This window comes from Nuphar pumila, chromosome 14 (assembly GCF_984573655.1).
Source record: "Nuphar pumila chromosome 14, dmNupPumi1.hap1.1, whole genome shotgun sequence".
Classification (NCBI taxonomy): Eukaryota; Viridiplantae; Streptophyta; class Magnoliopsida; order Nymphaeales; family Nymphaeaceae; genus Nuphar; species Nuphar pumila.
This window is the reverse complement of record NC_143262.1, coordinates 1,007,461-1,022,934: the sequence shown is the minus strand read 5'-3', so window position 1 is coordinate 1,022,934 and position 15,474 is coordinate 1,007,461. Positions and strand designations below refer to the sequence as shown.

At 34.2% G+C, this 15,474-nt stretch overlaps 1 protein-coding gene across 1 annotated transcript in view; it reads left to right on the top strand.

Annotated features, from left to right (window-relative positions):
- The window catches only part of LOC149816013 (uncharacterized), a 36,196-nt gene extending 20,952 nt beyond the window's left edge, over positions 1-15,244 (top strand). The window contains exon 6 of the mRNA XM_089987082.1: positions 14,791-15,244. Within this exon, the coding sequence (XP_089843208.1) occupies positions 14,791-14,872 (82 nt within the window). The 3' untranslated portion in view covers positions 14,873-15,244. The remainder of the gene's footprint in view (positions 1-14,790) is intronic.
- Positions 15,245-15,474: the final 230 nt, after the last annotated feature.

Sequence of the window (15,474 nt, the reverse complement as noted above, 5' to 3'; positions counted from 1 at the left end):
AATTTAAATCCGATCACACAATGTCTTCAGTTATGCACGTATGAAAGTTATAGGGTACAACCGGTTCAATACTTATGGAATTGTGTGTGTGGTTGATGAAGCATTGTATTTTGCTAGTTAACTTTCTTGTGCAGTGCTTTGCTTGTAATAGTTAGCCTACTTGTGCCAGTGAAATGCTTGTATTATGCTCATGATAGTTTGCTCTATGACTCTGCTGAAAGCAAATTGCTATCTAATTGCCTGTCTACTTGACATATTAAATTATTCTGCTTAATTATGTTCAATATTGTCTTGTCTGTGCACCTACCAGTTTTTAGTGAAACTGACCCATTTTATGGGCAGGTTTTGGATAGGTGATACAGTCTGCGATGGCATGATGGCGTGATGAGGTCAAGATAGAGCTTTTTCCTTGACGTTTCGCTCCTGAGGACATGTTGGTAAATTTGGTATAAAGTGTGTTTCAAAATTTCTCTTTTATTAAACCGTGAGTTAATAAAACTGTTTTAGTAAGCTTCTTCTTGGTTTCAACAAATGAATTCTCAATTATTGAAACTCTGTTTCTAAATCATTTGATTTCAATGGTTGTGCGGGATTTGACAAAAGGAAAGTTTACGCTGTAATGTGCTCAAGATCCATTGACTTGTGGTTTTAAAAATATCATTTTCCGCTGAAGTATTATTTAAACTTTGATTATTGTATGATTTCAAAGCTTTCTAAACTTTTCTAAAAAGTTACAAGTCCTGGATTTTTGGGGCGTTACACTATGAAAAGGTAGCTACGGTCGAATCCCTGCAAGATTCAAGTGAGTCATCTATTGGAAGCATGTCTCTAGCGTAATTGGTGGAGGCACTTCAACCACTTCTCAAAGGAACATCCTCATCCATTGGAGCTGAAATTTCTTCCGTTGGCATTTTCAATTCCAGTAAATCTCTTTGGCTTCTTAACGCAGGTGCTTCATTTTATATGACACCAAATATAAATATGTTATCCAAATGTTATAACTCAAGTGGGTCGAATGTTTTTACCGCTGATTGAACATCTCTTGAAATCAAAGGAATCTACAATTTTGAAAATATTTTCCAAAATTCAAAAAGATTTTGTATTCCACAAATTAGATATATTCCTAAACTCAACCTAAATCTCTTATTTATCTCTCAATTAACTAATCATGAGTATAATGTTTCATTTTTCTCCTGTGATTGTCGAGTGCAAGATCACTAGTCAGGGAAGCTGATTGGAGAATGCCACAGAGAAGGAGGCTTGTACTACATAGATTTTTTGGACATACCCAAGAGTACATTATTTTGTAATGTTCAGAAAATAGACTTGGATCTATGGCACAAGCGACTTGGTCATCCTAGTATATTCAAGATTCAGTTTTTTTCAAAGATGAAAAAGTTTTGTAATTTTGAAGCTTTTACATGTGAAAAATGCATTCTTGGAAAAATAAAAAGACTACCTTTTCAAGAAAGGACCTTTGTTTCTTCTCAACCACTTTTAGTACATTCAGATGTTTGGGGATCCGCACCTATTGTATCAAAAGGAGGTTTCATGTATTATGTAATTTTCGTAAATGACTTTATAAGACATACTTGGATTTTTTTTCTTAAACATAAATCCAAAGTTTTCTCACTTTTTCAAATATTTCACAATCTAGTCAAAAATCAATTTAAGAATGATATTTTAATATTTCACACTGATTTAGGGGGGAGTTTTTATCAAAAGAATTCAAAGATTATTTGAACCTATACGGTATTTGCAAACACTCTAAATTTTTCACCTTCATTAATAAGCCTTTCTCTTTGCCACTGGGACCCACTCTCTACAACCTTCAGGGAACCAGCTGGTCAATATCTGAGTCAGGGTTGTTCATAGCCCAAATTTTATAATAAATTTCAATACTTCATCCTACAATCAAGATTCAATCCTCATTTTGGCTCAATTTCAATTATCAGTTCTCATCCTTAGATGAGAATTTTCAATCCTTTGTGTCTGCCAGGGGTTCGGGATTCCAAGTCCCTCATCCAGGGTTTACATTTCATGTGTCATTGCATATCACTACATGCATTTGGCATATCAACTTATATCATTTCATGGCATTTTTGAGATCCAACACTCTGGTTTTTCAAAATATTTAATCCACATTCGATTTTAAAACTTTTCTTTCAAAATCAATTCCAAATACCTGGGTTTTTAAATCGGCATTTTGCCATTTGTTAACCCTCAGGATCTTATGTTCTTTTATTTCAAAATATTTCCTTTGCACAACGATCTGGATTCATTTTAAAATCAATTTTTAACTGATCTCAGTTCTCAGATGAGACCCATTTAGGTGATGTCGCTTCTAGATTCTTCAAATTTCTCAAATTTTCAGAGTCCTAGTTAGATTAGGACTTTATCTTTTTACTTTTTAAACCTTTTTCAAATTTTTATTTTCGTTTTAAATCAAAGGTAGTCTTATCCCTTGTCCATTCCTGTCATTTTTGCTAAAATCTCAGAGTTTCAGTCGGATTAGGACTCTTTTCTAGAGTTTCAGTCGGATCATGACTCTACTTTTCACTTCTATTTTTATCTCTTTTCGAGAAAACCTTTTAAAACCTTTCATTTTGGCCAAAATTTTAAGGTTTCAGTTGGACTAGGACTCTGCCTTAGAGTTCTAATCGAATCAGGACTCTATCCTGATTTCATTTTCAAAAGTCCTTTCTAAATTCTCAGAAAACCAAAAATTCTCAAAGTTTTAGTCGAATTAGGACTCTTCCCCAGAGTCCTAGTCGGATCAGGACTCTGAACCTAACTTCAATTTTTATCTTATTTTTACCTGTTTTCTAAAATCCTCTCATTTGTTTTCTAGAAAACCCTAAATTTTAAGAGTTTTAGTCGAATTAGGACTCTGTCTCAGAGTCACAGTTGGATCAGGACTCCAACTCTGATTTTAGTTTTCACCTTGTTTTTATCTATTTTTGGGAAAAAGTTTTTAAAACCTCCTTATTTGTTTAAAATTCTGAGAGTTTTAGTCGAATTAGGACTCTATCCCAGAGTCCCAGTTTGATAAGGACTCTGACCCTAACTTCGTTTTTCAGCTCATTTTATCAAATTCTGAGAACACCTTTTAAAACTCCTTTATTCATCTTTCAAAAATGCCAAAATTCTAGAGTTTTAATTGAATTAGGACTCTGTCCCCAAAGTTCCGGTCGGGTCAGAACTCTATTCTGATTTCACTGCTTGTCGCTATTTTCACTTGTTTTCGAAAATTCTTTCATTTGTTTTTTAAAAGAAGCAAAATTCTAAAGTTTCAGTCGAATCAGGACTCTGTCCCAGAGTCTCAATCGGTTCAGAACTCTACCATGATTTCATCTGTTACCTTTATTTTGTTTTTCGAAAACAAACCCAAAATTTTAGAGTTTTAGTTGAACTAGGGCTATGTTTTAGAGTTTCAGTTGGATTAGGACTCTAATTCTGATTTCAAATTTCATCCTATTTTCACATGTTTTCTAAAAACTCTCTCAATTATTGTCAGAAAAACAAAAAAAATCTAGAGTTTCAGTCCGATCAGGACTCTGTCCCAGAGTCCTAATCCGGTTAGGACTTCATTCTAATTTTTGTTTCTACTTCCATTTTCATTCTCTTCATTTGTTTTAAAAAATTAGTCCATTTCGCAGAGTTCCAGTTGATTTAAGACTCTATTTCAGAGTTTCGGTTAAGTTAGGACTCTAACCCTGATTGCTTTTTCTGACTTATTTTTATTTATTTTGAGAAAATCTTTCAAAAACTTCTTCATTTGGCTTTCAAAAACCTAAGTTTTAGAGTTTTAGTTAGTTTAGGACTCTGATCTAGAGTTTCAGTTCGCTTAGGACTCTATTTGTAAATCTTCTGATTTTCATTCGGTGATTTTTACTCTGTTTTGAAACCATTTGCAACAACAACAACAACTACGCCTTCATCCCAAAACAATTGGGGTCGGTGATATGAACCAACAAAGAAAATCATTATGGGTCTTCCACATGAATCCTTCTCCTCCATTCATTTCTATCCAATGCCATGTCCTCGGTGAGGTTCAAAGCATTCATATCCTTTCTTATCACCTCCATCCATGTCTTCTTAGGCCTACCTCGACCTCTTTTAACTAATATATTTTCCCATTTCTCCATCCTTCTAACTGGAGCATCATTAGGCCTTCGTCGAATATGTCCAAACCACCGTAAACGATTCTCTCTCATCTTATTTTCAATGGGTGCAACGCCTACCTTCTTATGTATCTCCTCGTTCTGAAACTTATCTTTTATTGTATTTCCACACATCCATCTCAGCATATGCATCTCAGCTACACTCATTTAATGTCAAAATTATATAATTTTTTAATGCAATTTAATTTTAGGGTTATCAGAACTATCCATGTTGATTTTTACAGATTTTTGAGTTTATTTGATATATTATTTGATTAAATCATGAAAACAGGGTGCCCGCGGAGTCCCGATTCGAGTAAAACACTGGCGAAAGTCACTGCTTTTGTGATATTTCGATTTTTTTATAAAAAGTTTCATGTTTTTAAATGTTTGATCATGTTTATATTCATGCTATGGTACTTCATACCCGATTTGGCTTTTATTTGAATCCATTTGAGTCCTAAATCTAAAGTTTTACCAAAATCTTTTCTGAAAACCCTGATTTCAAGGCCATAGTCTTGTTTTCAGGTTTATTTTTGTCATTTTCTCTAAATTTCGAATTTCAAATTTCAAAGTTGTTTATCTTTATTATTTATTCAATTTTATATTATATTTTATTATGTTTATCTTAGGGAAACATGGAAAAGGGCTTATATCCAGATAAATCCAGTAATTTTCAGATATTACTGGATAAATCTAGAAAGGCCAACATATTTTCACTAACAAGTTTGCTAGTTTTGCAAGGACATTCAAGAGTGTATTTTATTTTATTTTCCCTTTTTATGTAAATTATAATTATAAATTTGGAATAAGAATTTACTTTTCCTGCTTAGAATAGGATTGCATTGCATATAGTTTTATTTTTCAATAATGTTAATGTGTGATGGATGATGATTCATGCATATTCAAATTCACCATGGTCTACACGAATGACACGTACACCAGCTTCTAAGGAGTTGATAAACTCTGTGGGTTTCGTATTTGTGGTCATAGTGAGAATACAAACAAAACTCAGATTTATCATCTTTTTTTAAGCCACAAATGACCTACACTCTTAGGCATCTTCAGAAATCATTGCATATTTCAAAGTTTTTTTCAAGTATTTTTTCCTTTTAGAACCAAATGAGGTATTATTCAATACATATTCGTGGCCATAATCAGGGATATGTAGAGAATTTATTTCATCAAAATTCTATAAGGTACATAATTTTTTTTTTCAAATGATTTTCTCGAATTCTTCAGAAAATATTTTTGCAAGTTACATTCATTCATTCATCTAGGTTTAGATTGCATCATGAATGATTTTCACAGGGCTACGCGCTCATCCTTTTGATCAATTCAAGGGTTCAAAACTTAGAAAAATCGATTTTCTCAAAAAAATCTTCAAAGTTTTCTCAGAATTCGATCTTTTCTTAAGAAATAGACTTTCAAAGAGGCTTCTCAAACATAATTCACGATTTTCAAGATGTCTTCATCTGTAAATATTTACAAGTATTTCCAAACCTTTGAAGCATATATCATATTTTCGATCTGCATTTTCTGAAATTCATAGCACATGCCTGATTCTTTGTGCATTTAGGAATAGAACATTGATTTAGACAAGTTAAGTAAAGCAATTGATCCTTGGTTCAATTACCCCTGATTATGGTGCCATGAACGGTTGAACCTCGTACCGACGGGCGAGTCTCATTCTTCGAAATTATCCTGCATTTTAAAACAGATGCGAGTTATTTTCAAAATCTTTTTCAAATGTTAGTTTGACTTGCAAAAGTAAAATTTTGCAATGATAACAGTATTACACATAAAAAATCATGTCCCTATACTCAACAAAATGGTTTAGCAGAAAGAAAACATAGGCATATTATAGAAACAACAAGAACTTTACTCATTACATATCAAGTACCAAAAACCTTTTAGGCCGAAGCCACTTTAATTGTAGTTTATCTTATCAACATGATGCCATCTTCCTCACTAAACAATATTTCTCCAGTTGAAAAACTTTTTAAGCAAATTCTTGATTATTCTAGGTTGAAGATTTTTTGGTGTAAATGTTTTGTTTTTACAGATAAAAATGATAAACTCTCTCCATGAGCTATTCTTTGTGCCTTCTTAGGGTATGCGAGTTACCAAAAAGGCTACAAGTGTTTTGATCTTAAAACTAAAAAATTATATGTATAAAAAAGTGTATCATTCTTAGAAAAGGAAAGTTCTTTTGAAATTGAGAATCCTATGAAAATAGATGAGTATTTTTTCTTGTTGGACTTAGTTCCAAAAATTAATGAAGGAGACATTGAGGAAAGTCAAGATGATCAAAATGATATGATAAGTACAGAATCATTTGGTGGTAATCAAGATTGCATTCAATATTCTAGGCGGAGAATTTTAGAAAAACATGTGCTTTTGAAAAATATACTAAAGAACAAGACCAAACATCAACTAGAAAGTCATCTAGAGTGTCAAAAGTTCCTGAAAAGTTTATGTCCTATGAGTCGTTTTGACTAAAGTATCAAGCCTATATTGCTTTAATACACTCCTTCAAAGAGACTTTTAACTATGCCACAGCTAAAGAACAACACAAATGTGTTAAAGCTATGACAACATAATTAGAAGCCTTAGAAAAAGGCAAATACCTGAACTATTCAAGACATTCCATAAAAAAAAAACCTATTGGTTGTTGATGGGTGTACAAAGTTAAAACAAAGAGTGGTGGCACTCTTGAGAAGTTTAAAGCCCGATTAGTTGTCAAAGGCTATAACCAAGAATATGGACTAAACTATAAAGAAACCTTTGCCCTAGTCGCTAGGATGACTACCGTTAGGCTCCTAATAGCTCTTGCTTCTCTAAAGAAATAGCATATTTATCAAATAGATGTCAAAAATGCATTTCTCAATGGAAGCCTGGTTGAAGAATTGTACATGAACCCACCGCCTGGTATCAATATTCCTAAAGGAAAAACTCTTCGTTTAAATAAGGCTTTGTATGGACTTAAGCAAGCCCCAAAAGCCTGGTATGATAAGTTTAGTCAGGTTATGTTTGATTTTGGTTTTAAATCGTCTTATTGACACAACTTTGTTTTTTAAGAATTCTGATACAGGTATTACCATTCTTCTCATCTATATTGATGACATGATCATCTCTGGAAGTGATAAACAAAGAGTTAACAATATTAAAAAGTTTCTCAAAACACACTTTAAAATGAGTGATTTATGTTTTTAAAATTATTTCTTGGCATAAAAGTTGCGTATTCTTTTAGAGGCTATTTGCTAACTCAATCTAAATTTGCTCTAGATATTGTTGTCAGGTCGGGTATTTCAAATGGAAGACACGTTGACACTCCCAAAATTGTAAATGTCAAAATGAAAATTGATGATAGAGAACCACTTGAAAATCCAATACCTTACAAACAACTTGTTGGGGCACTATTATATCTTTCCATTACAAGACCTGACATTGCGCATGTCGCTCGCACAACGAGTCAATTTCAACATGCTTCTACCATTATTCATATTGGAGTTGTTTTTGTTAATATATATATATATATATATATATAGCTATGTAAACCGAAATACCCATTAAGGGTATTGCGGTCTTTTCACTAAATAGGCGTCAGCCCCAAATGGGCTAACATTTTATTTTGTCTTTTGTACTTTCTTTGACTTTTATACTTTTTTGTTTTGTTTTTTTTATACAAAAGGGGCAGCTCATGTGACTGTTGGAGCAGCCCCAACAGTCACATGTTCAGTCCCTTGTTTCCCAATGTATTATAAATAAGCCCCAATGGGCCATGTATTTTTTACTACTCTTTTGAGTGTCTTTTTATGCAATAACAATTTGTTAAGACCCTTGTGTGGGTGGTTTCGTTAATTCAATCATGTGTATCAGATTCAATCCGCTTCATTTCATGGTATCAGAGCTTTGGTGATCCAAAGACATTTTTTCTAAAAGAAAGATCATGACGATATCAAAAGGAGGATCGTGGGCTTAGCAGCTACAGCAAATCAAGGATTGTTGCATCGAGAAGCGTGCCATTTCTCAAACAAGTCTTGTATCTCTATCTTTCTCTCTTCTTCTCACTATCTCTTTCTTTACCCTTTCTCTTTTCATTGTAAAGAAATGGAGAATGAGAGAAGTTATAATCTCCATTCCCGTACACCTAAACAATACCAACTATGTGATGTGGGCATCCATAGTAAAACACAAAATATGGGAAAAGGGGTTATGGGATTTGGTGGATGATATCGAAAAAGCGCCCAAGCTCGTTCTTACGAAAATTGAGAATGGGAAGGAGGTTGCTCTTCAAGGTGAGGAAATGGGTAAAGTCGTTTCCGATTATGAGAAAAAATGGAAAGAGTGGAGGGATGGGTCATTCTAAAATTATTGGATGACTCATCAATAGTGTTGATATTCATAAATGCTCTAGCTTAGCAAAATTTGATTTGCTAGTGATGCTTGAAAATGTCTTAAGGACATGTATAGTCTTAAATATATTGCCCACGTATGCAATGTCCAAAATAAAGTAAGAAGCATGACTCAAGGAAAGATGAATATTAGAGAATATTACAATGTTATCTCTCTATTATGGGATGAATTGACTCTTCTTGAGTCAAAATGGCATTGTCTTCAAGATGTAGAACTTTGTGAAAATCAAATTAAAACAGTGCATTTCTACCAATTTGTGAATTAGCTTAGGCCCGAATTTGAGGAAACAAGATTGGCTCTCCTTTATAGAGGAGGTATGCCATCCATAGTCGAAACTCTTGAAGAATTGACTATGGAAGAGAATAGATTAAAAAAGCCATCCGCTTCAATAGATGAAGAAACCGTTCTTGCTATGTCTAAGCCCGGTAATCACACTAGGAGTTACAAGCCTCCTCACTTTGTGAAGAATGAGAATGGGAGAAATCTCAATAACTATGTTGTATTTGTAGATGACTATAGTAGACATTCTTGGATATTTTTTCTTAAGCAAAAATCAGAAGTATTTGAATGCTTTAAAAAATTCTATTTTTATGTAAAGACTCAATTCGAAACCAACATTCAAATTTTTAAATCTGATTCCAGGGGGGAATTTGTATCAAAAGAATTCAAAAAAATTCTTGACCTAAATGTGATTATACATAAAAAATCTTGCTCATACACTCAACAAAATGGTCTAGCTGAAAGAAAGCATAGACATATTGTTGAAACCACTAGAACACTTCTTATATCAAGAAATATTCCAAAAATATTTTGGGTCGAAGCCGCTCTTACGACAGTTTATTTGATAAATAGAATGCCTTCAAAAACTATTGAAAATATATCTTCCATTGAAAATATGTTTAAAATCTCCCTCGATTATAAAAGGTCGAGAGTCTTTGGATGTAAATGTTTTGTTCTTACCCATAGAAATGGCAAACTTTCCCCAAAAGCAATCCCTTGTGTTTTTCTAGGCTATGTTGAAAATCAAAAGGGATATAGATGCTATGACATGGAAAGAAACAGGTTATATGTTTCATGAAATGTTACATTTCTGGAAAATGAAGATGGTTTTAGCAAAGAAAAAATCCAAGAAAACTATGATTATTCATTTTTTTTTATCTTATCAATGAACATGATGGGTGTGAAAACATTCGTAATGAGCATGAGAGTGAAAATGAAGACACTCATGATATAAGTGAAAATGTAGACAATGGTCTTGATAATATCGACCCACTTCATACTACCATACAAACATACACTCAGCGGACCAAAGATCACCCACCATGTGCCTTAGAAAGATACTCACAAAATCAAGATGTAGACTCTGCTAGTATTAGAAAATCAATAAAAATTTCCAAGGCCCCTAGTAGATTTGTGTCTTATGATTCATTTGAAGCAAGATACCGAGCATGTTTAATGGCTATACACTCATATACTGAACCACATCCTATTATGAAGCAAAAAACCATCAAGAATGGATTAAAGCGATGAATGATGAATTAGAAGCTTTAGAAAAAGCAAAAACTTGAGAAATTCAAACATTACCCAAATGACGAAAAACTATAGGGTTAGATGGGTTTACAAAATTAAAACTAAATGGTATGGGACATTAGAAAGATATAAAGCTCGATTAGTAACTAAGAGATATAGTCAAGAATATGGAATTGACTATGATGAGACCTTTTCTCTAGTTGCTCGAATGACAACTGTCAGATTCCTTATATCTATAGCATCAATTAAAAAATGGACTATCTTTCAAATGGATGTAAAAAATATTTTTTTAGTGGTAATTTAGATGAAGGGGTCTACATGGATCCTCCACCAGGTTTGAATTTAGCACATAGAAAAACTCTTAGGTTACGAAAAGCCTTGTATGAATTAAAACAAACTCCAAAAGCTTGGTATGATAGATCAAGTAATTTAATGTCTCAACTTCATTTTAAATCTTGTTTTACTGACACTGCATTGTTTGTTAAGTCTTCCAATACAGGGATGGTCATACTGCTACTCTACGTGGATGATATGATAATCACAGGAGGTGATATGATAATCACAGGAGGTGATATGCATGGAGTAAATCATATTAAAGATGTGCTTAAAGATATCTTTGATATGACAGATCTTGGTTTTTAAAGATATTTTCTTGGTATTGAAGTGACTTACTCACATCGTGGTTATTTTTTATCACAGATTAAGTATGCAACAGAAATTATTGAGAGATCAAGACTCTCAGATGAGAAACAGGTTGATACTCCAGGGGTCATAAATGCAAAAATAAAGAAGGATGATGGAGAACCTCTGCAAGATTCAACCCCATACAGACAAATGATTAGAGCTTTGTCTTACCTTTCTATTACTCGTCCTGATATTTCTCATGATATTCATTCGGTCAGTCAATTTCAGCATGCTCCCACTACAGTACATATGATTGCTGTAATGAGAATCATTAGATATATTAAGAACTCTATAAGTCATAGACTGTTTTTGTCATCCTCTTCCTCATTAGAAGTCATTGCATACTCAGATTCTGACTGAGGAGGGGATGTGAATGATAGAATTAGACACTCAACTATTGGTTTATGTGTTTTTGTAGGTGACTCTCTAATCTCATGGCGATGCAAAAAGCAACAGAAGGTGTCTCTCTCCTCAACTGAAGTTGAGTATCAAGCCATGGCAATGACCACGTCAGAGTTAGTGTGTCCTCCGACAATTACTGGAGGACTTGAGAATCCACATCAAAGAACCCTCTAAATTATGCTGTGATAACAAGAGCGTTGTGTATATTGCAAGCAACCATATGTTCCATGAGAGGACAAAATACATTGAAATGGATTGTCACTATGTTCGTGAAGAATTTCTGCGAAAGACTCAATTGCCCTATGTTCCATCAGAGTATCAACTAGCGGATTTCTTCACCAAAGCGCTTTTGTCACCCAGATTTCACTTCCTACTTGGCAAGCTCTCGGTTGTTCCATCGTGAGTTTGAGGGGGGGTGTTAAGATATAGTTTATATATATATATATATATATATATATATATATATATATATATATATATATATATATATAAACTGAAATACCTATTAGGGGTATTTCGATCTTTTCACCAAATAGGCATCAACCCCTAATGGGCTGACATTTTATTTTGTCTTTTGTACTTTCTTTGTCTTTTGTACTTTTTTGTTTTTGTTTTTTTTTTATACAAAAGGGGCAGCTCATGTGACTGTTGGAGCTGCCCCAACGATCACTAATGTGACCGTTGGGTGCAGCCCCAACAGTCACATGTTCAGTCCCTTGTTTCCCATTATATTATAAATACGCCCCAATGGGCCATGTATTTTTTACTACTCTTTTGAGTACCTTTTTATGCAATAACAATTTGTTAAGACCCTTGTGTGGGTGGTTTTGTTAATTCAATCAAGTATTCTACTTGATTGAAAGTGTGTTCTTGCATGTGTATCAGATTCAATCCACTTCATTTTAGTTTTACACATTATTAGATATATCAAAACATCTATTTTTTGAGGCATTTTCTTGTCTACTTCTTCTTTCTTAGATTTAAATGCTTATACTGATGCAGATTGGGGAGATGATCCCAATAATCGACACTCAACTACTGTTTTTTATGTTTTTTTAGAAGAATCATTGATTTCATGGAGGTGCCAGAAGCAACAAAATGTTTCTCTCTCGTCAATTGAAGCCGAGTACAAGGCGATGACTACCACCACCATGGAAGTAGTCTGGCTAAGGCGCTTGCTTTATAACATGGGTGTTGAAAGTATAGGAGCATCAAGACTATGCTGTGACAACAAAAGTTCTATTTATATTGCCAGCAACCAGATATTCCACGAACGCACCAAGCATATTGAAACGGATTGTCACTACGTGCGATAGAAATTTCTACATAGCACCATTGATCTTTCCTATGTTTCCTCAGAATATCAACTGGCAGATTTTTTTTACCAAACCTCTCACCGCTACTCAATTTCACTTTCTCTTGAACAAACTTTCGGTTATTCAATCAGAAGTTTGAGGGGGGAGGTGTTAAGAATATAATACCATAATGTAATTTCTTTTTTACTTTAGTTATGTTTTCTAGTTAAAAACTAGTTAGGATAGCTCTTTTAGTTTTCTTATTTTTATTTTTTCGACATTTTTGACCCTTTGCTTTTTTGACCAAAGTCAAAAAGCAAAGTGTACTAGGGAGCCCAATAACTCCCTATAGCTGCCTCTCTTATGTATTGTAAATATGGGACTTCTCCCATTTGTAAATCATGACTTTAGTAAGGGGTTTTTTACCCACTCAATAAATTCTTTTTTTCTCTTTATTGAATATCCCTTTTTGGGTATTATTGTATGAATCCTTGTTGTTCTTGTGAGTGTTCTCTTTTCAGTATTTTGATTGAAGTCATTTGAAGCTTCTTTTGGTGATAATCCAAAGAACTCGTTATCTTACATAAGGTTGGATTTCGTGAATTTGGTACTGCAAGTCCCACTTAGCTTGTAAAATCCCTTTTAATATTATTTTTAGCAGGTAAGTTTGATGGATAATGTTAGGCTTTACATAGTTCCTGTTAGATGTTTGTGTCCATGCAATTTTTGAGAGAGGGAGAGTGGAGTCCATTCATTCCACTGGGGCAGCTGGTGGATGTTGCTTGCCTTCATCAACTTCAAAGATCTGAACTGAGTTGGAAGCACAGAATGCAGCATCGGTGTCCTTGGATGGCCACCATGTGACTTCACAGATATCTCTTCTTTTTATGTTCTCTGTGCAGGATGTACTGTCTGTTGTGTTTGTATGTCCTTCCACTGCATACATCTAAAGGCTCTTTTGTTTCATGGGAAAAAGAATCTTTTCCCACCATGGGCGAGACAAACACCGACAAGTCGGCCCCACCATTTCGTAGGGCTACCTTTCCTCAGAAAACTGTTTTATGCCTCCCCATCTGGGGAAGTGGTTGCCTGCACTAGTCCCACTGACTGTGGGAGCTTTTTTGTGTACCTTATGAAAGGCACATCTCTTGCAAGTTGTAACAAATGGGCCCTAAGAGTAGGGTTATCTTCTACATGCAAATTGCTTTCATTTGATGCTGTATGGGTTCACCTATAGGAAAGACATGTATCTTGCAACAAATGGGCCCTAAGAGGAGGGTTGTCTTCTATATGCAAATTGTTTCATTTTGATGCTGTATGCGTGCACATCATTTTGATGATTTGAATAGAAATGGATGAACATGAGTAAAAGGTACGTGCTTTTACATGGCCACAAGTGAATCAATTGTCAACTATTTATGAGCTATATTCTGACCATGCCTGCAGTACACATAATGGAGGTTTCACAATGTGCCGGAACTGGGACATCTTATGCTGATATTTTGTTTGGATAAACACTTGTTGCAGTTTGTATAGAGCAGAGAATAATTTTTATCATCCATCTCACTTTCAATCTAAATTAAAAAACACACCTTCAGGTCTAATTCAAAATATCTAGTTTAGTTTTTGTAAAGTTATGCAAATGCCTATTTTCCACTCCAACCGTTAAATGTGTAATCCTGTCCATTGCACACACACACACACACACACACACACACACACACACACACACATATATATATATATATATATATATATATATATATATATATATATATATATATATATATATATATATATATATATATATAGAGAGAGAGAGAGAGAGAGAGAGAGAGAGAGAGAGAGAGAGAGAGAGTAACAATGTTAAAGTTAAACACACTTGCAATGAGGGTAAGCCGGTAAGGTCATATAACAAAATGATATTAGAAAGAAAAAGAAGAATGGAGAGGCAAGGGTAATACAGTTTCTAAACGCCCTATACCTACTAATGGATTGGGATTTGATTAACCTAATGGAGAACTTAGTGGCTCAATTAAACCAAACTTAGGTCGTCTAATTTTGGATCAGGTGTCGTGTTTTCAGAAAAAATTGCTACAATCTCATATTATGATTGGACATTCTTACGTTTGAATGTTTTTGAACTGGTTGTCTTGTATTTCTTGCTTAATATCTTGATAGATGCATGGAAGGTTTATGATCAACTTGCTATAGGTTGAGTAGATGAGCTGCATTTCTCATTGGCTTGTTTTGTGAATAAACGTGTGCATTCATCTAATCTCTGTTTCTTTTTACAGGATATATCAAAACCCTGCACTGTTTAGGGCTGCCTCGATGGCCTTCTGGACATCCTGCCGGGTTATATCGAAGCTATTGTGAACCTCTTCATCTGTCTATGACTTCATATGTTGCATTGTCATTGATTGTTGACTTTCCTCAAATGTATAGAGCCTAATGGAGTGTGCAGATGCTTTAGCATCAGAGGTCATCCAATCAAACTGGGGGTGGTTGATTGCTTATCTCATGCTTGCTCCATTTCTGTATATAACTTGATTCTTTGGTACAATTTCACCAAAAAGAGCAATGTGCGTTCTCTAGTTATCATTTCACGTGTACTGGAACAATGGCAGTTATTGTTCTTGTTCCTTGTTTAACAAAAGCCATTTGGTGAAAAGGTGCCGTGGCAAGTTGTGACTTATGAAAAAGATATCATATCTGATAAATATGATGGTTATAAGGAGGGCTTCGCAGTGAGAACCCGAAGACTTATGACCAGGGAATGTATAATGATTTTTTTTGCAATCGATGTGTTTGAAGGGTTGAAGCATAACGAGGTGTTTTTGAATAATACATTGTCTTGGTGTGAGCCTCATGTCTTTTGTGGATTTAGATACTGAAAATTGGTAATAAATATCTTGTTACACAAACCACATTAGTATTTGATTATTTTAACAGGAGGCTTGAGCTTCCAAGGCAGGTAA